The sequence below is a fragment of the Alosa sapidissima genome, chromosome 16, assembly GCF_018492685.1.
Source record: "Alosa sapidissima isolate fAloSap1 chromosome 16, fAloSap1.pri, whole genome shotgun sequence".
Lineage (NCBI taxonomy): Eukaryota > Metazoa > Chordata > Actinopteri > Clupeiformes > Clupeidae > Alosa > Alosa sapidissima.
Window position 1 is genome coordinate 11,461,180 of NC_055972.1, and position 20,938 is coordinate 11,482,117.

Consider the following 20,938-nt stretch of genomic DNA (forward strand, 5'->3'; position numbering starts at 1 on the left):
ACTTCTGTTTTCTCTGATCACAGCAATTGAAGTTGGCGGATAGTTCTTTGCCTCACCGAGTACATGTTAAAGGCACTCAAGGCAATTTGCAGGCAACTGCAAGGATAAGAGCCTGATAATATGTAGGACGGGCAGACATGGTCCCCATGCTTTATGTATGGTACAGTGCCTATAAAAAGTCTTCAGCCCCATGCTAAAGTTGACTAAAAAGAGGAATAATAAAAAATCATCTTTTGGAAATGGATCTTAATGCCTTAATTTAAAAAAAATAGGAAAAATCCAACCTTTAAGGACACCAATTTTCTTTGTGCATGAATAATGTGTTGTAAATAAATAAATGTTCTTCATTAAAATACAGGGCGCATAAGTATTCATGCCCCTATGTTAAATTCCCATAGAGGCAGGAACTTTATCAGGATGTATAGTAACCCTGGATCCATGAAATAACTGGCCTTTAGAAATAAAAATCTGCCTGCTTCTGGGAATTTAGCATAGGGGTATGAATACTTATGCACCCTGTATTTTAATGAAGATCATTTATTTATTTACGATACATTATTCATTCACAAAGAAAATTGGGGTCCTTAAAGGTTGGATTTTCCTAATTTTTTAATTAAGGCATTAAGCTCCATTTTGATTTGATTTTTTTATTCCTCTTTTTAGACAACTTTAGCATGGGGCTGAATACTTTTTATAGGCACTGTACCAGACTAGTTTCACGTCAACAAGTGGAGTGTGTGGGAGAACAGCTCAGGCATCCCGGAGATGCTGGCGTTCACTCTACAGACAAGCCAAATCTAGAATGTGGGCTTTGACCTGGGTCTAATCCATCAGAGAGATCCAGATTCACCGGATTCCTGGCGTCCGGAGTTAAAGTGCTGTCAGAACTTGTATTGTACGGTTCACACATGTGGGCTTCGAGCAAAACCTTTTAATGCTTTGAAAAACAACAACAAAAAAAAAAACATTGCAACTTGTTTTACAAAGCATGAACATAAACCTGAGCATTGTACCTTACTGAGGGAAAATCAGCCAAGCAGCAAGAGCAGGACAAAATAGAATTCTGGGTAACAATATATCTTCTTTTCCTCACACACATCAATGAAAGAAATAAAACAGACAATAGTCTTTGTTGCACAATGGGTCTGCGGTCAAGCTCAGCAGGTGGATATATGACTAGAAACAAATATATGCTATCTCTTTCTTTCATTGTTCTCATAGTCTTTGATACATATTGTTATGTTGTTGACAAACACTTCAGTGTCCTCCCTCTATTATCTGGGCACATTGCAGAGGGGATGGAGTTCTTCAGTCAGATTAGGTGGCTTCAGATGGCTTATTAAGATCCATCTTCACACCTTTCTCTCCAGCACCTGTAAAATCCCCCAAACAAACATAGATATAAGTAATCAAATACTTAGTATAAGCCATTTCTTCCTTTGTATGCATTACGAATGGATGACTGAATGGTTCCAAAATCAATCATCAATCGATGAGTTATTGTTACCTAATGTTCAACATTCTTGTGATAGTTTTGGATATTTCAAGAAATGTTTAAAGACTGTTCACCTGCACTTAAAGAGTTATGGTTTGTATGTTTATGTTTTTTATTAATATGAAAACTCTTTATTTGAATTGTTGTTTTTTTATATTATTATTATTATTATAATTAATGTTGTCATATATATAAACATAAATATAAATAGATGCCGGTATATTTAAAATACCTGTTAAATATTTTTCTTTAGCTCGTGCTCTCTCATCTCCATCAAAATACCACACAGTAATAGCATACCTGCAAAGATGGGGAACAAAAGAACCATCAGAACCATCTCAAACCAAATATAAACGAGGAGAGAGACATGTTTGCACAAGGAGATTTGCACACATAGGACAAGGTCAAGGATTAATATGCATTATGGGTAAAAAAAATCAGAATGGGAATAAAATAAGCTAATTCTGTGGGGTACCCAATGTTCAAGAATTTAAAATGCCTCTGCCCACACACCTGGACATGTACAGTATGTGTGTGTGTGTGTGTGTGTGTGTGTGTATGTGTGAGAACGTTTTCTCACCTGGTGGCATGTGCAGGCTGCACCTCATGGGGGTTCCGTCTATCAGACCAGAACAGCAGCAACCGGTCAAACTTGGGTTCGATGTCTATTGTATAGTTGGCCTTGCCTTCTGGAAATATTCGTAGAAGACCTCCTTGTTCCTTGGAGAAAGAAAGAAAGACATTTTGACAAAACTGACCACTGCAGCTGCACACTGATTTATGCTACTCCCTGTAAGACCGTGTATGATTAAGTATTAGCCTACTCTGTGCAACACAACAGAAAACAGAAGAGAATGAAAACTATTATGTGTACCTCTAAAGACTCAGACACAAACGCATCTTTAAAGACTCTCTCTCACACACACACACACACACATAAGAATGTAAGCCTGATCACATGCACACACGCATGAACACTACCCTGGATGAAGAGGAGCGTCCAGGATAGGAAACGCCAGCAGGGAACGGCTTTCCTGAGGAGGGCCGGAGAGAATAATCCACAGGAAAAGTGCGCTCGCAGGATAACGGCCGGCGCGAGGGGAAAAGGCCGCCACAGAAGAAGGGAGAGGATTAACCTTTCACACGCATGGTCCCCGAGGCCACAACGCTCACACGCACCTCACAGGGGTCGAGAGGGTGGAGTCACACAACTCACGCCACGCTGCAGAGCTCCATTCAGAAGGTGCAGTGGATGGTAATGTCCACCACATAACCCATCATGCAGAGGAAGACTGGCTAAAGGTTCATGGCCCAAGATAATCTACACCATAGTCATGCATATACTTTATACGTACAGGTAGGTACACTTTAAAGGTGTTTCGGACAACAGTGTTTCGGACACAATGTGCCCAAACATTCCATGTCGGTAACTTAGCATCTCAGTAATGCTAATGTGACAACAGAGGTGTTTACCTATTCACTATACTTAATATTAATTGATTTATTCTCATTATTCCATCATGGCTACAAAAAACACTTGGGACTTTCCTGAATTTCTGTGTTTCAAATGTGTACAAATAAATCTACTCTGCCTTGCCTCGTTTGTTTATAAAAACTTGAAAAGCCATTACATTCTCGCACACATACTCACACACAAACAAACCCCAGAAAAGAAAACATTTGCAGTATCTAAACATTTCACATAATCCAAGGCTGTGTTGTTAGATTAACACTATCCTCTCCCCACATAACACGTCTTTGCATATACTATTTTGGGTCCCTGCTGTTTTCCAGGAAATATAGGGTTTCCAGCCCATCTGGAATAGGCCCTAGGGTTGTGCATGCGTGTGGAGGGGCTCTTGGGAAGAGCATTTGGGGTGCGTTCACAGTGTCGCTTCCTCGCTACCCCTTGGGGAAGCAGCTGGATCGTAGTTCCCATCAACAGACGCCTGTGACAGCCCAGCCTCACTCACTGGGACAGGGCCTATGTAGACCTGGGTTTTGTGTGGTCCATTCTCATCCAGTCAGGAGAGGAGACCGTTTTTTGTTGATTATAACACTGATAGCATGATTTCACTGTGCTCATAATGCTAAGCAAGTCTGTCCTATCTTATGCCAATAATTTTAAGAATTAAGCTAGTTGATCTAGTAAGCAAGGTTAAGAATTAAGCTAGTATTTCAGACACCTGCCAGCGCAACTAACCCAAATGCCTAAGAATGCCAGCATAACACTAGTTCAGAGACTAGTGAAGAGACTTCTAGTACAGAAAATACTGAAGTGAATCTCTTTTCCAGCCCTGAAATATTCTCAGACTTCAGACTTGAGAAAACGACAGTTACAAAACAATTCATTTGTGGAGACTTTGTTACATTCAGTTTCTCAATGTCGCTACATTATTAAGGCCAACAGCTGACTTCTCTCAGAGAGTGCATTGTATTGTGTATTGGTGCATGCTTCTGTTTCAGTTCTGGTGAATTTGAACAAAGATCTTTGCTTTCCCTTCTTTTACAAAACAGTTGTCAAACGCATTGCTTATTGGATTTGTTATCGACCTTGGTCATACTTGTATTCAAGGTGTCAGAATTTAAGGCCAAGATGTTCCAAAACAAGAGACATTGAAAATAAAAAAATAGAATAGAGTGAAATGGCAGCAAGTGCATGTTAATAAGTGCGTTATAGTCTTATGGCATAGGGATAGAAACTGTCCTTGTTGTGTGAGTGTTATTGTGCCTGTGCGAATAGCACTGAGCCGTTTACCAGAGGGCAGAAAGGAGAAAAGAGCCATTTGAGGGTAGCTACAGTCTTTCATGATGTGCCTTGTTTTCAGCTTGTGATGTAGATGTCCTGAATGGCAAAGAGCTGTGTGCCTATCATTTTGTGTGCTGATTTAGTCACCCATTGTAGGGCTTTCATGTTCCTTGCAGTGCAGCTGCCATACCAGGATGATATGCATCCCCAAGAGGAGGGACTCCACAGCACACCTGTGAAAATTGGTAAGGATAATAGTGGGCATCTGAGCTTTCTGCAGATAACTGAAGTGACGGTGTTGATGGGCTTATTTTGTGGCAGCTGCTGCGAGCTCTGTCCACTTGATGTCATCACTGAGGGTGACCCCAAGTAATCTAAAGCTTCTGACTCCTTTCCACAGCATTCCCAAATATGTAGATGGGGCTGTGAGATGTATCCTGTTTTCTGAAGTCAATCACCATCTGCTTAGTTTTGCTGACATTGAGCGGAAGACTGTTGTCCTGGCACCACTCTACCAGCAGCCTAACCTCCTCTCTTAAGGGCCGTCTAATCGTGGCTGGTGATCACACTCACAATGGTGATATCATAGGTGAACTTTAAATTTTCACCTCATTTGTCAGTCATTTGTAAACATGGAGTACAGCAGCAGGCTCAGAACAGATCCCTATGGGGTGCCGGTGTTGAGGATCAAGGTTAAGTAGGGTGTTACTGCCAATACGCACATACTGGGGTCTGTTGGTTAGGAAATCCTGAATTCAGTTGCACAAGTGGGTGCTGAGTCTTACCTTGCTGACAACATTTCATGGGATGCCAGTAATAAATGACAAGCTTTCCACAAAAAGCCGTCTGACATAGCAGTTTATGTTGTCTAGATGTGCCAGGATTGGTGTGGACTGGAGAGTGTATGATATGACATCCGCAGTGCATCTATTAGGGCGGTGGGTAAACTGCAAGTAGATATAATTTGCAGGGGACCCTGTGCAGTACTTTGAGTACAATCCAAAAAACACTGGGATAGGCCTAATGGCAGTAGCCTAGTTGAGGAAAGTTACTGTACACATTTTCCGACCCCGGCTAAGGCCTTGAGGATTTTCCAAAACATACCAGATAAAACCAGCCAGTGCTGTGCTTAGAGAAACCCGATGTAAAACTTGTGCAAGTCAGCAATTTATGTGTCATGTTGTAGAACTAACCAGGCCAATGTGGAACACAGAACTGGAATTCCCCTAAAGCGTGTCTGTATCAATAATTTCTGAGCAGAGGTATTCCATGTGTCTGTGATGAAGCACTTGATCAAATAGACCATCAGACTAAATAGACAGAACTGAACTTAAAACTGGGCAGGGGATGTTAAAGCAGTGCCTTTCTAATGAGGAGACACAGCAATCAAAGAATCCTCCACAGAAATGTATAGGGCACTTTCGTATCGCCAATATGGCAGTTGTCTACACATATCCCGCCACTTCCTGTAATGTAAGTAATACAAGCAAAGTCCCTCCACTCAGCAGCCATATTGTAATGCTTTTTGGGCACTTCGGGCATCTATTTCGGCGTGGGCAAGACTTCACAACACCAACCTTGCTCCAGTGGCGAGATCACAACACACAATGTATTCACAAAACACCACATGATTGGCACAAAATGTATTCACGTGTCGACTTTTTTCCTGCGGAAGGGGTAGGATATGTGTAGACAACTGCCATATTGGTGTTACAAACTAACCCCATGCATTTCTATGGAGTTTTTTTTGAGTGCTGTGTCCCTCATTAAAAGTCTCTGGTACAAGTTACCCTGGATGCCAGCTGAACTTAACCCCGCCCACAACATTTGAGGTCGGGAAGTTCGGTATGGACTTGTTCCGTAGTGGAGCAACTATGCCCGAACCAGAGCTGTTCGGAGTCACGGTTCGGACCAGAACTCTTGAACGGTTTTGTTCAGAGCTGAAAATGCAACTGTTTGACAGAGGACATATGTAGGTTGCTAGTGACAAAATATTAGCTTTCATGGTACGAAGTGTTTCATTCTTCCCGGTTCTTCCTAACAAGACATTTAGATTTCGCTATATGTCTGTTGTACAAGATTTTGACAGCGCAATAACCAGAAAACAATGTTAAGGCATTTAAGGAGAAGAAGAAGGCATTTGTGCAGAAGAAGAACCCCTGTATCGGTTGAAACACGCATCCCAATAATTCCATAATCACATCCCAATGGAGCAGTATCAGACTCTAATTCTGACTAGAATTGAGTATGACAACGTCAGGCTAAGTACAAGTAGGCATTTTTCTTGATGTTTTTTTTGACGTTTCAGTCAATTCACACACACACAATTCAATAGTAGCCTATGGAAAGCTGATAACAAAGCTGTACTTTCATATACATAAAATAGCACTTTGACTCTGTGAAGGCAGAGAATACATTGACGTACCTTGGCATCCCAGTCCTTGTTTAGATAATATATACAGGTGACACATCTCCCATCGCCATTGGGGTTATCCACATGACGCACATACCCTTTTCCTTCACCTGGGTAACATGCAACCATTGCCTGTAATATTTAAAACATAAGACTTTGATTAGACGTTTGGTTGAATTGTGTACAGTAATGAAATTACATAATATTAATGCAAGTCTGATTTCAACTTGTAAACACATCACATTGTAGATACTGAAGTATATGATGCAGAGTATACAGAAGTCACAATATAGTGTCCCCATCATGTACTGCCTGTACAAACTCATCTGTAAAACAACTGGCCTGAGGAAGTACACTGTAGCACACATGCTAATAGAAAAGCTCCTCAGGAAGCTTAGGAAGCTTATGTTTACAAATGATGTCTATGTGAATAATATCCCTGAAATGGGGTTGTTGAATTGTCTTGCTGGAAACTGTAGTTATGACCACACAGCAGGTGCACGCTGGCACGTCTCTAAACTACACCTGATATGTTTTACTGCAGCATTTGATATGTTTTGTTTTACAGTTAATTGGTATGTCAAAGGTCAACTGGTCAACTGGTGTCCCAACCTTTGAGAGCTTGTCTGAAAGCTGAATTAAAGAAAACATAACACAAATATGAGTGACAAATTGATACTATACCACACTTGTTATCTGAGATTTCATCGGAGGGTAATAGTGTAGCACCATAAATTGTGTATTTTCTAAATTCCAGAATTTTTAGAAAGCTCTGTTCGGTATTTTTCAGACTAAATTCCACAGGGGCATATTCACTTGATTCTGTCATGGTTGAAGACCCAGGTCTTGGTGACCACAACATCCGCAGTTCAAGCTCAGTTTGACCCGAGGCTGGAGAAATCGTGATCCCAAGCATAGCGTGGGGGAAAAGGAGAAAGGAACATGTCAACAAAGACTTAGAAAGCAGAGCGGGAGTAAAAGCAGACATCTGGTCTGTGCAGGGAAGGAAACCTATGATTCACTGCTGCAGTTAGTCAAACTTGCCTTGAGCTGAGTGCACCATAGGTTACATTATCATAAGAAAAACTAAAATGTTTATAACATTTCTTCCGGGTATCAAGCCCTGTGCCAAAATAACACCTGTTTGATTGAAACTTATTGCAGCACTCAACACTGTAGACCCTTAAAAGTAGGGAAAAAAACTTTTGTACAATTGTACAAATATGTTTCAGCAGGCGATATGTTTTGCAATGATATGCACTGCAAAATTCCATTCTATTTTACATTCATTTATGGCTAAACTGTTCAACTGACATTATAACAGAGACACTGGTCTTTTCTTTTTACCTGCCTTGAGAATAGATTACAAAGCAACAAGTCACAACTCACAACAACATGTGAGGGGAACTGGCACGTTCCCTCTTTATCTGCCCAGTTGCATCTACATAACGCAGTTCTTCCGCCTTCTGCCATGCACTCACACAACAACATCCATAGCAACATTATTATAAACAAGCTGTGGAGTAAATGCTTGTAGATAAACTTGTGCCAAAAGTAACAAGGCATGACTATTTACTGTAAAACCCTCCTCCTCCTCCTCCTCAGAGAGAGAGGGAGTGAGAGAGAGAGAGTGGGAGGCTTGTATCATCTCTTATTTGAACCGGAGGTTTGTGGGTGAGTAAAAAAAGGCAACACAACAGATTTTTGTGTATAGAGTAATGACGCAAAGCTACGTACATGAGTGAATTGCACACGGAAAACCCTAAATCAGTGGTCCCCAAACTTTTTCTTCCAGCTCACTATAAATAGCTTAGTGCTGTGAACAGCAGTCTACCTTAGTTTAATATTCCATTAAATTTAATCATAGGCTATTGCAATTTAATACAATTGTTAGCTGTGTTTATATTGCCATCATGCCATATCAGTTTAAAATGTAGCTCAAATTAAATAATAGGCCTACTAATAAAAATACTTTTGCATTCCCAAAAATATTAGCAGGGAGTCCCAAAAGTATATTTTATTAAAAATGTGTGAACTCTGAACTCTTTGTCTTTGCATACACAGCTCAAGTTGTGAATATCCTACAAATAATTTAAAGTTCTCAAACTATGAGAATTTTATGAAGTGCTGAACTGGTCTGAAATGACCACCATTCTAACTTTCACTCACCTTATGAGAACTTTGTGAACTCTTTGTATGAACATTTGAACAAGTGAATAAAAAATAGAAATAATTATCCCAGAAATATGACTTGAATAAAAGTTAGTTAGTTATTAACAATTAATGGATAAACTTTTAGAATACTTTGAGCACTGATGCAGTCAGCATAGGCCTCTTATTGTTTGCAGGTAGGCCTGTACATTTCATTCCGTTTTCGATGGCAAACGCGAAACAGCTCCAAAACAACCACCAGTGGACAAAAAGAGTATTAAAGGCACACTAAGCAGGTTTTTTAGCTTAATTTACCTTCATTTACCAGCTTCAGAGTCATTGGAATGGTTATATGACTTTTTTCGGGTTGAATGGTGGCCGTCTTACTTCCCCCTAGCGCCTGTGAGTGGAAAAACCACCCTTGCAACTGTGGGCCGGCGGGCCGACGGCCTCAGTGTCAGGAAGTATAACGAGTGTAACGAATTGCTTTACTGCATTCAAATACACATACAGTACACGCCAGGCACCGGCTAGAAAAAGGTAGCGATGGAGTTTCTCAGACATTCGTCATGACAGAGCAAGCGAAAAATAAGCAAAAACCGAAGAAAAAAAAAAAACAGTAAGGAAATTGCCAATACTGCATAGTTTACCTTTAATGAATGGGGGAAATTGCGGAGGTTATAGTTTGACGATATCGTACTCCCGTGCGGCCTGGATGCTATATACCACGGACATGTTTTGGGGGGCCACCCAAAATGAGGTGGCGGGCCGTAGTTTGGGGACCACTGCCCTAAATGATGAGGATATTCACTACTGTTGAGTTTATTTACGAAATAAATAAATGAAGAAAACTGGTGCAAAATGTCTGTGTTTAAATTCAATCTGTCAATGCAAAGATGACTACAGCCAAGACTACAAAAAATCCCATACTTTCTGTACATTCTTTAAACTACGTCCCTTACCCCCTTCACCCCTTACATAATGTACACCATTATGTACATTACTGTTCATACTGTACGTCATTGTATTGAAGGTCATTCTAAAAAGTTCCATGCGAATATATACACGTCTCACACGTCTCACACGTTTCATATCAGTGTTATTCTTCTACCTCGGCTACTCAACACTCCTTCTTGCTTCAATCCATACGATACTGCTCATGATGGGGGCACCGTTTATCAGTATTTCAAAGCCCTATCTCTCTGCGACCCTCATCCAGGGAGTTGGTGCAAGTTGCGCTTCGCTGCCACTGTCAGGAGAGCCTTTCTCATGGTGTTGTCTGCAATCAGGCTGGGGCGGAGTGGAGTAGGTGGGTCATCTTCCGCACGCTAGGGGGTCCCGAGGTGGGGTGCGCACCACGCTGCTGACTGGAAACAGTTTCCTGCGCGTGTCAGCACTTCCTGTTTAACCCTTACCCGCAGAGACACATGCCCTGATGCCACTCTCTCTCTCTCTCTCTCTCGCTCGCACCCACATGAACACAGACATAGACAGAAAAGAGAGAGAGAGATAGAGAGATAGAGAGAGAAGTGAACTAATGTAAACTCTGCACTGTTGGCCTCCCTCCAAGAGGAGCAGTATTTTAATGATTATGCTACGTGCAGTGCGTGAGGGAAGTTCACTCATTCTCCACAGTCCAGCCCTGCTCTGGGGGGGAAAGCCCCGGAATGAGTAAACATGTTTGTCCCCCTGTCAGACAGGACCTTGCATGGAGACCAGCTCAGAGATCGGCCTGGTGAAATGGGGTGGGGGTGAAGATGGGGGGCGGCCCTATAGGGGGTACAGCCATTCAAAACATTGCAAAAATGCAAACTTATACAGTCCTCTGCACCTTAATTCAGTCTGGCATAAATAAATGATGACCAAAACAGGGGGTTCTCAGTGTTTTACTTGTGGGGGTCTTTCTCACGCTGACCACTGTCACAGTACTCCACTGAGAGGCCCACTATACACTAATTGGCGGCCTACAGTCATTGTGACCTTGGACGCACTGAGATCATAAGGCTTGCATTTATTCAATGCAGTCTAAAGCTATCTGGTCATTTTGGACTCCCAGCTACCATGTGTGGCTTTTGCATGCTGTGTGTGCATGTGGTCTTTCACTCGGCTCTCTTTACATTGCATGCTGCACAAAGCCACTCCAGAGCCACACAAATAGTTTTCCTGGTTCTAAATGAGCAAGTAATAGCAAATGAATCCCCTCATGCCCATTTGAAAGTCAAGTTTTACGATTTCCTCATATGCCTGGACCTGTGTCTTCAAACAACAAAAATATCATTTATCGGTACATATTTTCATTTAGTGTAGTTTGGTGTTTACCTGTTCAAAGCCCACTCACAAAAGCCTTAGTGTAAATCAAAAGTATTAGTGTAATCACATTTGTATACAATTTATGCCCCCCCCCCCCCCCCCCCCCATACACACTAATTCTTTTAAATAGGCTTCCAGCTTCAAAGCCCTTGCTGAAGCGAGCACACGGTTTTTAAAATCGCCCAGAAAACTCTAAAGCAAATCCACTTCGGAGACATGCTTGACTCCTATGACTTCTGCTCCGGTGTCAGACATCGTCAGAATCAGAATCAGCTCTGCTCATTAAGCCCCTGTGTCACAAGGGGAAACCAACCCATGTCAGAAGTCCAGGTCTGGCTGAGAGGCGGGCAGCCTCTGATATGAAGGCATGTCGATCAGTGAATGTCGGAGACCTCATGCAGTGGTGAACACAGTAGCAGTGTTCAAACCACCGGAAAGAATAGGTAGTGGCACTGGATTCGAGAGGGTGGAAATGTCTAATATCCAGCCATGCTCTTTTTAAACAATAGATGTGTGTGTAAACATGGGAGATAATCATCTTACTCAACTTTGATACCATCAGGGTTGAAGGCATTTAGTGTTGAATAATGGTCTCACTAAGCAAGCAAAGTCACTCTTCCGCATTCCTCCCTCAGCTCATTAACACACTGACCAGGCTGCTCTAAGTTCTGTGTACATTACTGAGAAGGCATATTTGGCCTGCATTGCCATTCAACTGATCTCTAAGTCTGAAGTGGGGAGTATCCCCAGCAAAGGTTGTAAATATATTGCAATTGATAACAAATAAGAGAGGGAAGTGATTCATTTGGACAATATTGAATAGATCAGAATGGAGCATTATGTGTAAGGATGTAAGATCAGGGGAGCAGTTCCTGGTGTGAAGGGTCTAGTGGTCATGTCTCCAATGCTGTGGGAACGCTGAGTACCTCCCACCGGACAAGATTATTTTCTCTGCACAAAAGCCAACACCATCAATGCTCAAGGCAAGCAGATTTTTAAAGTGGATTTACGCCATGGTAGTAAGGTCTAAAACATGAAGACAGAATCATTTCCAGTAAATATGGAGTATACCAATATGGTATTACTGCAAAAACGACTTCACCAAACCTACCAAAGGAATGCAGTGCAGAATGTCCAGAGCAGTGCACAAAACATCTATTGCTGTAGGTTGCCTTTCTTTATATCAACTAGATGCTTATTAAGCAACACATTTCTTAACTTAACAATATAACAACGAGATGCAGTTTCACCCCTCCTGTTTGCAAAAAATAACTTTGATATGATTCAAATGGGCAGCTTGGTGTTTTGCTTACCAGCTGAAGATATTAGCTATGTGTTTGTTTATGTTCTTTTAGATCACATGCTGGCCTTGTGAGAACAATGAAATCATTGGAAAGTATTAACAGTGAGTTCAGAAAGAAATATATGAAATATTTAAATGGCAGTTATTAAAAAAGCCATCTATTTTCCCTGGACAACAAACATACCTCTTTGAGCTAGGCCAGTTTCAAGGCTTCTTTGGCGTTTTACAGTAACTAATTAATGGATCAACAATATTTGGTTTGATGATTTGATAAGAGAAGTAAAATGTAAACAGTGTTCAATTCCACAAAGGCCTTACTCGTGCCACTGTTTATTTTTGTCCCAAAAGTCGCCTGTGACCTTGATTAACCTTTGGCTTCCCAAAATTGAATCCATAAATATCAACATCCAATTCAACGGTTTGTAAGATGAACTGTAAACTGTCAGGCAGAGAGAAAAACACAGATATAACACAGATATAACAATATAACTGCAGGATCACCCAATGGCACTACAGAACACATTTCCTATTTATATTTGGTTGTTATTTTTTTATTATATGTACAGCACTTGATGCAATGTATTTTAAGAATGTGTTGGATGGCGATCAAAAAAGGAGGCATTCCGTAAACCTGTCATGGACAACACAAGCATTACAATACACAGAGGAAGCAAGCTATCACAGTGGCATTTTCAGTAATTACAATAAACCAAGATATCACCTCACCAAGCTGTGAAATACATAGAGAGAGAGAGAGAGAGAGAGAGAGAAAGAAAGCAAGAGTCTGAAAAGAGTCCTATGAGGCCAGCTGGTAGACTGAAGTTAACTAACTCAATAACAACTAATAACTAACTAACTAATAAGCTCAGTCCTCTGCTTCCCAAACATCAATTAGAGTCAACAAAATGGTATGTCAAGCAAGATTATTTAGAGCATTGGACAAAGCATATTACCAACCAAGTAGAATGAATCCTAAAAAAAGAATTTGAATTGGCAGAGTATCTCATCTCTGTCAGAGATACGAAACAGAGGCATATCCTGACCAAGTACAGGCTCAGTGACCACAATCTAGCAATAGAAACAGGCAGACACAGAAAAACCTGGTTGCCAAGAGAACAAAGAATATGTAGTCACTGTCAGGCAGAAATGGTTAAGACAGAGGAGCACTTCTTGCTACACTGTGAAAAGTATGAAAATCTTAGACGGACATTCTTCCTCAAATTCGAAATAGTTATCCCACATTTTAGTAAGTATAAGTATATATACTCTTTTGATCCCGTGAGGGAAATTTGGTCTCTGCATTTATTCCAATACGTGAATTAGTGAAACACACTCAGCACAGTGAACACACAGTGAGGTGAAACACACACTAATCCCGGCGCAGTGAGCTGCCTGCAGCAACAGCGGCGCTCGGGGAGCAGTGAGGGGTTAGGTGCCTTGCTCAAGGGCACTTCAGCCGTGCCTACTGGTCGGGGTTTGAACCGGCAACCCTCCGGTTACATGTCCGAAGCGCTAACCAGTAGGCCATGGCTGCCCTGTAAAAAAAAGAACTGTAACTGAAAACTGTAAACTTGTAACAATGAAAAAATGGCCATACTTCTTGGCGAAGGGACCTCTGCTGCCTAATTTATCTTGAAATGTGAGGATGTGATAGCCTGACGAGCCAGACCCACATTAAAATGTAGGGTCTGGGCACTCACCGTTGGCAGTGCTCAGTCCGAGGGGCGGGATAATGGGTTGTCTTTCAAATTCCCTCTGCACGCAATAGGACAGCGCGCTACCACTCATGAGTCCCATGCGTTTTCCCACCAGCGGAGCTAGTTGGCTAGTTCAAACTTTTGCCAACTTAAAAAAAGCTTAACTCCTGTCACGCTGTTCGCCAACAGCAACATCCATCTTCTTTGTTTTCAAGTAGCAGGGAATTCAAACTAAACCGTTGCAACTCTGCCATCAATCATTATGTTAAGCCTGCCTAATGTCTCTATACACGATGTGATTGGCCCTATCGAAATTTAATTTTTCCAGCTCGCAAGCCAACGGAGAGTTGCTAGACTAGCCCAGGCAGCAAATTACATTTGCTACCGCTAGGGTGCGTCTAGATTTCTAGGCGGATCTCAGGGACTCAGCCTAAAACAAATCTGTGTCTGTGATACACACACACACACACATTCTCCTATTATTACTCTTATTTAAGATCCTTTATGACCATCCCCACACCAGACATTGCAAGTCTTCAGTGACATTATAGGACTACTAACTTAATTCTTCAAATCAGAATCACCTTCTCTACGCTCCAAACTGACCAACAGAGAAAACTCACTTCTCTGTTCACTCTGCATATTTATCCAGTACAGTTCATAATAATGCTATCGATCTATTTGTAAACGCGGGACAGTTTTCGGGGACACCAGAGGATAGCAGAGCAGTTGAGACGAGGGTGAGGCGAGTGGAGTGGATGAGGCCTGGTTTTAGGCACGAGAGCTCTGCTCCTGCCACAGCGGAAAAGATGCTTATCCCTAACACAAGCACAAACACAAACAGCCAGTCTGCAGGAAGAAAAAAAGTAGTGGGAGAGCCTGTGGAAAGAGAGAAAAAGAGAGAGAGAAAAAGAAAGAGAGAGAGAGCGCGTGCATGAGTTTGGATGTGACGGAAACGTGACGATGAGGTCTGGCGGAGGATAACTTGCATATTATCACTTGCATAGGGGTGCAGCTCTCAGAGGAAGTCACTGTTTAAAGTAACGACCTACTTTCTGTTTGTGTTGTCCCCTCCTCTCTTTTTACAGTTGAGAAAGAACAATGGATAGAGATATACATCAGAAGGCTTCGTCATTACTCAGCTACCTTTTCAACTGAAAAACACTGTACTGCACCATCATCAGAAACAAGGACTAACAACCAAAAGACAACCTCTCACCACTGGCTGTATTATAAAGGGCCGGTTATAGAAACATTTTGATGGGGTGGACAGCAGGGCACAGACTCAGAGAAGGGTGGCACATGAACCAGGGTTGTGCAAAATTCGAATTGCAATTCTGCTTCCTGTTTGCTACCTCAATTGAAATGCAAGTGAAATTCAAGAATTGAATTGGAATTTAAGAGCCAGTTTCAATTCAATTCTGGAATTTTGCACAAGCCTGACAAGAACATTGCCACGTGAATGACAGCCCTAGATTCTATACTAAATCGTGCATCATTAATAACCAGTTTGTTTTATGTAGACCAAATAAGCACCTTGACATATGACGTAGCAATAGCTATATTGGAAGCACATAGCTTTGCAGATGCAACAATGCAATTATTTCAAGTAAGTAGTCAAGCAGTACAAGAATGATGTTTCCCACCATATATGGTTGTGAACTCTAAAAGTAGAGATATTTATTTCTCTTTCTTCTAAAAAAAAGGAATTCACACACTCTTATAACAGATAGAGGAAGAAGAATGGTTTACACGAAAATGAACTTAAGCACTTCAGAAGAGTGAGTGGTAAGAGAGATCTACAAAGATAAGAGTGTGGTTTATACAGAAGGGTGTGTGTATAGAGCGAGGGTCTGGTTCCTCCTGCTGCAAAGCGAACTGAGATAAATCCTGTATATCTATTTGCTTTATTAATCAATAAGATATTAGGCTTATTTGTTAGAGCAGGGCTAATTTCTGTGATTTGCTGAACTGCTAAAGTATCTGTTTCTTAGCTGCTCTCAGCTGTGTTCGTTTGGTGTGCATGTGGGTGTGTTTGTGAATGGTTGTGTGCACAACAGCCTATGATAGCTTACAAATCATCTATTCTTTTGATGAGTCAGTCATGGGGCAGTAGAGGATGTCAGGCAGTGGACTGACTGATAAAATGTGATGCTTTTGGACCTAATGACTTTTTAAGGATATAACTAAGAGATCAGGAGTGACTTCTGACATCCTTTTGTTTTCCTATACCCTTGTTTCATTGATCCCTGATAGCTGTACAAATTCCAAAACAACACATGATTTTCTCAAGGCAAACCTTGGACACTGGACAAGTGGACAAAACATCCTCACAGTGGACTCATTTCAATTCCCATGTTGGAACAAGATATTGTGACACAAAGCCAAGCAGAAAGCTTGTTAAAGAACAAATGTGAACAACAGGTGTCCACTGAACTGTCACAATGACCTGGAGAGGAAGCAGAGAGGACCCTGAGCAGTGCAGTTCTCTGAGGCTCACACCATGTGACTTCCTACCAGCCCACACCAGCAATCTAGGTCAAAGGTCATCTTCTGAGATGTCAGGTTTTTAAAGCTGGTAAACACGACTCCTTTTATGGGCTTGTGATCTTTTGGATCACTCACTAAACAGATCCTGATCCCTTGAGTCACTTTAGTCAGTATCACCCAGAGCATTGCAATTCCGAAGGTTAATGAGCCCCTCCAGCTATAAATATCAAAATAAATTCAAAGTTCAGACCTAGCCATACGAGGAAGTACTCTACAGTTTGTTTATGGCAAGATTTGACTTGAGTGAATTTGTACAAAATATCTGTGCACTGTAGGCTATATGCTCAGGTTATCAGTGGCTGAGATTCCCTCAGTCATAAAATCCTTCTGTCTGACCCACAAGTTTTCTGTTTTGCACTGTGGAGGAAAAAAGATCCACTCAACTCAGTTAAGCAGTAAGTGGGTCTGTGATGTTTCCATCTCTACTCTACTACTGTTTAAAAGGTTGCCTCACTATGCTGCTGCTCTTTTTTGCACTGAGGATAGTCTTCACTGACTGAAACGTTTGTACAGCACTTTTGCACTTTCTTGCACTTTTTGCACACTGTGTTGCCTCAAAAAACTTTCGTACAAAATGTAAAAAACTAAATACAGTGGTTTAAAAACCAACCTTTTGTGATTACTTGTTTCTCAAAGTGCAAGTCCTCCTTGCCTATCTACTAAGACATTTTGACCACTGCACCAGAGAACTTTTCTTAAGAGGACTTAAAAACAAGGCGCAGCTCTACTTCATGCTTTTTGAGTGTCCATCTCTACTTTCCCTGATCCATAGGGGATGCATATGGATTCAGTCAACTCTGCATCTGAGACGATGTGGTGACAAGCCTAATATTCCTGAAATATCAGCCACAAATTGATCGGGAAAAAATGTATGTAACTGCTTGTTTATTGCAATATTTTACTCCTTACTGTTGTCTGGATGAATTTGTCAACTAATTTGTGCACAGTATGCTATGCTTTCACAAGAAGTGTTTGAGATTCACTCACTGAAATCCACTGACTAGTCTGACTCATGAGTCTGCTGTTTCACGCTGCAGTGGAGGAAGGATCTAAGCTCAATTAAATTAATCTGGCTCTGGGTCTATGAGTCTTGGATCCGCTGTTTCCAACTCAGAAGGAAGTTACTCTGATCCATTCAGTCAAATTAATTTAATTCATAGAGGCATATTTGACGATTTATGAGGTTATTTGAACGCCTGGCAGCTGGGTTACCTGCTAAGCACTAGGCAGATTTACAGAGTATACAGGTCATTAGAAGTGACAAAGTTTATCGTTTGAATTTGTATATGTCTCCTGGTGTTAACAGCAGGTGTATCTATAGGATCATCTATAGACTCATGAATGCTGGGTTAGCTGTATAGGACCTGGTTGAATAATTGGGATGACTCATGGCTCAGTTCTTTCACACAGGCATTCATTGTTAGTAGACAAATGATCAGGGCAAGTCCATAACACAACATAATGATGACCCACTTTATGTTATTCTGTTTCTAAATATAGCAATCTATACATGAGTGCATCATATCACAGATGGAGATGAAAGTTTAAGTCTATATCAACCATAATGGGAAATGTACTATTACATTTCCTTATTGATCCTCTTGTGTATGCTTATTTGTAAGGGCTTCTCCAATACTGTAGCCTAGATCACATATCTGCATTCCTTTGCCTATTCAGGTTTGTAGGCAACTATCAAATGAAATCAAACAACTCCTGCTGACTGGACTGTGCTGAACACACTTCTGCCATAAAAATCAGAAACTGGCACTACAATACACAGATATATTTGCTCTGCATATGGCCCAGGTTAAAATAAATCGCACTAGACGCCATGTTAAACATCACAAGGCTACAGAACTCCAGCAGGCTTAGGGAAGGACACATAGAAAAGCATTCTGTCTCCTCTGTTTGATATAGTGCAAAAAAGCGAACACAGCATAAATACAGATCTTCTTCCTGTGATTATTGTATATCTCTGTGTATTTAAACATGTAGGTGTCAACATGCAGTGACAATGAGCCTCAGTTAAATGTGACTAAGCTATAAACGGTCATATATAACTAACAGTGACAATGACAATTAGTGCCCAGTGCAAGATGTTCAGCCCTATGTTTGCAGAGGAAACAAAATAAAGGGGCACCTGCTGTTGCTGAAAATAGATGCTGAACTGAATAACTTATTTTTACTGTAACATGCACCTATTTCAATGAAATGTTGAAGATGCACCTATGTCATTGTGTAGTGGAAGATACTGCAACTGAACAGCTGCATCAGGACAGAGTATACAAGAGATAATTTAGTTAATCATCATCAAGGACAAGAGGTCACATCAAAAGTTTGGGAGAGAGAGGGGGGGGGGGGGGTTGTTGAATAATGAATAATCATAAATAATATGTGGTTGATTAATACTTATGACTCTGTAATGACAGTGTTGTTGGCGTGTGTGTGTGTGTGTGTGTGTATATGTGGTGGTGGTGGGGGGGTACAACTTTGTCTTAATGTGGCAGTGATGGTGGTCTTGTGTGCAGTGAAAGTGGTCTTGGGTTACAAGCTATCTATGTGGTTTTATCCGATCCTTTTGATATGGTAGCCTAAGACTATATTAGGCCATGTGTTAAAACAAACAATCCGGAGTCCAGAGTCACTGATAAATTTGATCAGGAAAACTGCAACATTAGCCTTATAACAGGCAAAATTGCGAGTAGGCTAAACAACAAGTAAGACTTAGCCTACGACTTAGACTTGGGTGACTATTGTGATTTAGGCCACCGTGTTTAATAAACGGTAAACCTTATCTGCTTTGCGCAATTGTTAGATGAATGTCCTAAAGCTAGTAATTATTGAAATATGACTTGCATGCAGGAGCTAATAGAGTTCGGGACTGAAAGCCATATCACGGTATCACAGGGCACGATTCACAAGCAACTGGACCATTTTTAGCAACTGCTCTGCAGAATGAATTAAATTCGCAGCTTTGGTACCTTTCTCACTCTAGACTACTTACTTTCGTTCTGCCATTTATGCTGTAGTTTCCCAGTCTACCATTACAAAGTCTGAGGAGGTCATCCATGCGACTCATAAGAAAACGGATCTTCTCACAACCATCTTCGTTCCCCTCGATCCATACTATCTGATCTCCCCGAATGTCTTTAGTGGAATCGCTTCTCTGACTGACCAGCTGTCCGTCTGTGAATTTGCCGCTTTGATGGAGAGCTACAACGTTTTCCAGTATAGCCAAGCCTGTCTCCTCACCCAGAAAGTTATCAAGAAAGCAAACGCCGTGGTCCTTCATGTTACGTGTGACTATGTCATCCAAAGGCCGCTTATTTGTCTGACCGTTAGGTTTTGTGTTGTTATTTATCCCGGAAACATCCACGCAGCTCAGCTTGTGCTTTTTCCAATCCTGTTTCTGATGGTCTTTGCTGCAGTAAAACGAGTTTCGGCAGCGTCCACATTTAAGCAGGTTCTCCATTTTCCCGCAAAGTTCGCAGTACTGCTTATCTTGTTCTTGGTCCAGTTTGCTGTCTTTTTCCATTTTGGTCGGGATTCTCAGGATCCCTTTAATTCCAAGACTTTCCACGCATTCTGTCACAGTTACATTTAGAAGTAAGCCACTGTCTGTCACACCATAGCGCAAAAAAACCAACCCCCTCCCTAAGCCCCAACAAATTCATCACATGCGCTCTCGTCTGTCCTTAATATATGCTGATGTGGTACATTAATAGACTAGCCATAGACCGTGGCACTTCGAAAGATCTAGAGACTTTGACACAACACTCCCTGCCCAGTCTAATAGGCTAAGTCAATCGCATGGCGCCGTTCACTTCTGAGCTCTGCACGTACTCTCTTGGACAAACCCTGCCTCTTCTACGTCAGCATACCGAAAGCTGAACCGTAGCGCTTCTGTAGTCAGAGAGAAGCCCATGCGCTACATTCACAAATCTGGACACAGGAGTGCAGTAATTTGCAAGCCCTTGACGTAAAATAGACTAACCCTTTTTCAGATCTAACAACCCCACAACAGAATATAGAAAAGGAAGCACGTAGCCTACTGTTGAAGATGATTTTATCTTTCAGACCTGTTAGGTCTAAGTGTACAAGGACTTTTGGACATTTATCCATTCTAATATGCAATTTCCAATATCCCAGCACCTTCACATTTATGCCATTCACTTTCTATAGGCCAACTGGCCTAGGCGTTCAAAAGTTGTGCGTGCATTATGATAAAGGAAAAATCATTATAGCAGTTGCATAGCTGTACACCTGCAGT

The 20,938-nt window shown here is 41.4% G+C and overlaps 1 protein-coding gene and 1 long non-coding RNA gene across 2 annotated transcripts; both read right to left on the reverse strand.

The window, feature by feature from the left end:
• Nucleotides 1-911: 911 nt before the first annotated feature.
• On the reverse strand, nucleotides 912-20,738 carry egln1a (egl-9 family hypoxia-inducible factor 1a). Its single transcript, XM_042065549.1, has 5 exons — nucleotides 19,673-20,738; nucleotides 6,670-6,789; nucleotides 2,076-2,215; nucleotides 1,728-1,795; nucleotides 912-1,373 (listed from the first exon to the last, which is right to left on the reverse strand). The coding sequence occupies exons 1-5, from the start codon at nucleotides 20,201-20,203 to the stop codon at nucleotides 1,318-1,320; spliced, it is 915 nt and encodes a 304-aa protein (XP_041921483.1). The 5' UTR covers nucleotides 20,204-20,738; the 3' UTR covers nucleotides 912-1,317.
• On the reverse strand, nucleotides 18,287-19,664 carry LOC121685179. Its single transcript, XR_006023278.1, has 2 exons — nucleotides 18,867-19,664; nucleotides 18,287-18,835 (listed from the first exon to the last, which is right to left on the reverse strand). It is a non-coding gene; the product is annotated as an uncharacterized LOC121685179 (long non-coding RNA).
• Nucleotides 20,739-20,938: the final 200 nt, after the last annotated feature.

Excerpts from the sequence above, each read along its gene's own strand:
- egln1a (XM_042065549.1), bottom strand. The coding sequence starts at position 20,203 with ATGGAAAAAGACAGCAAACTGGACCAAGAACAAGATAAGCAGTACTGC. Across the intron at positions 1,796-2,075 it reads CAGCCTGCACATGCCACCAG|GTATGCTATTACTGTGTGGT; the intron begins GTGAGAAAACGT and ends CCATCTTTGCAG. Across the intron at positions 1,374-1,727 it reads TAAAGAAAAATATTTAACAG|GTGCTGGAGAGAAAGGTGTG; the intron begins GTATTTTAAATA and ends GGGATTTTACAG.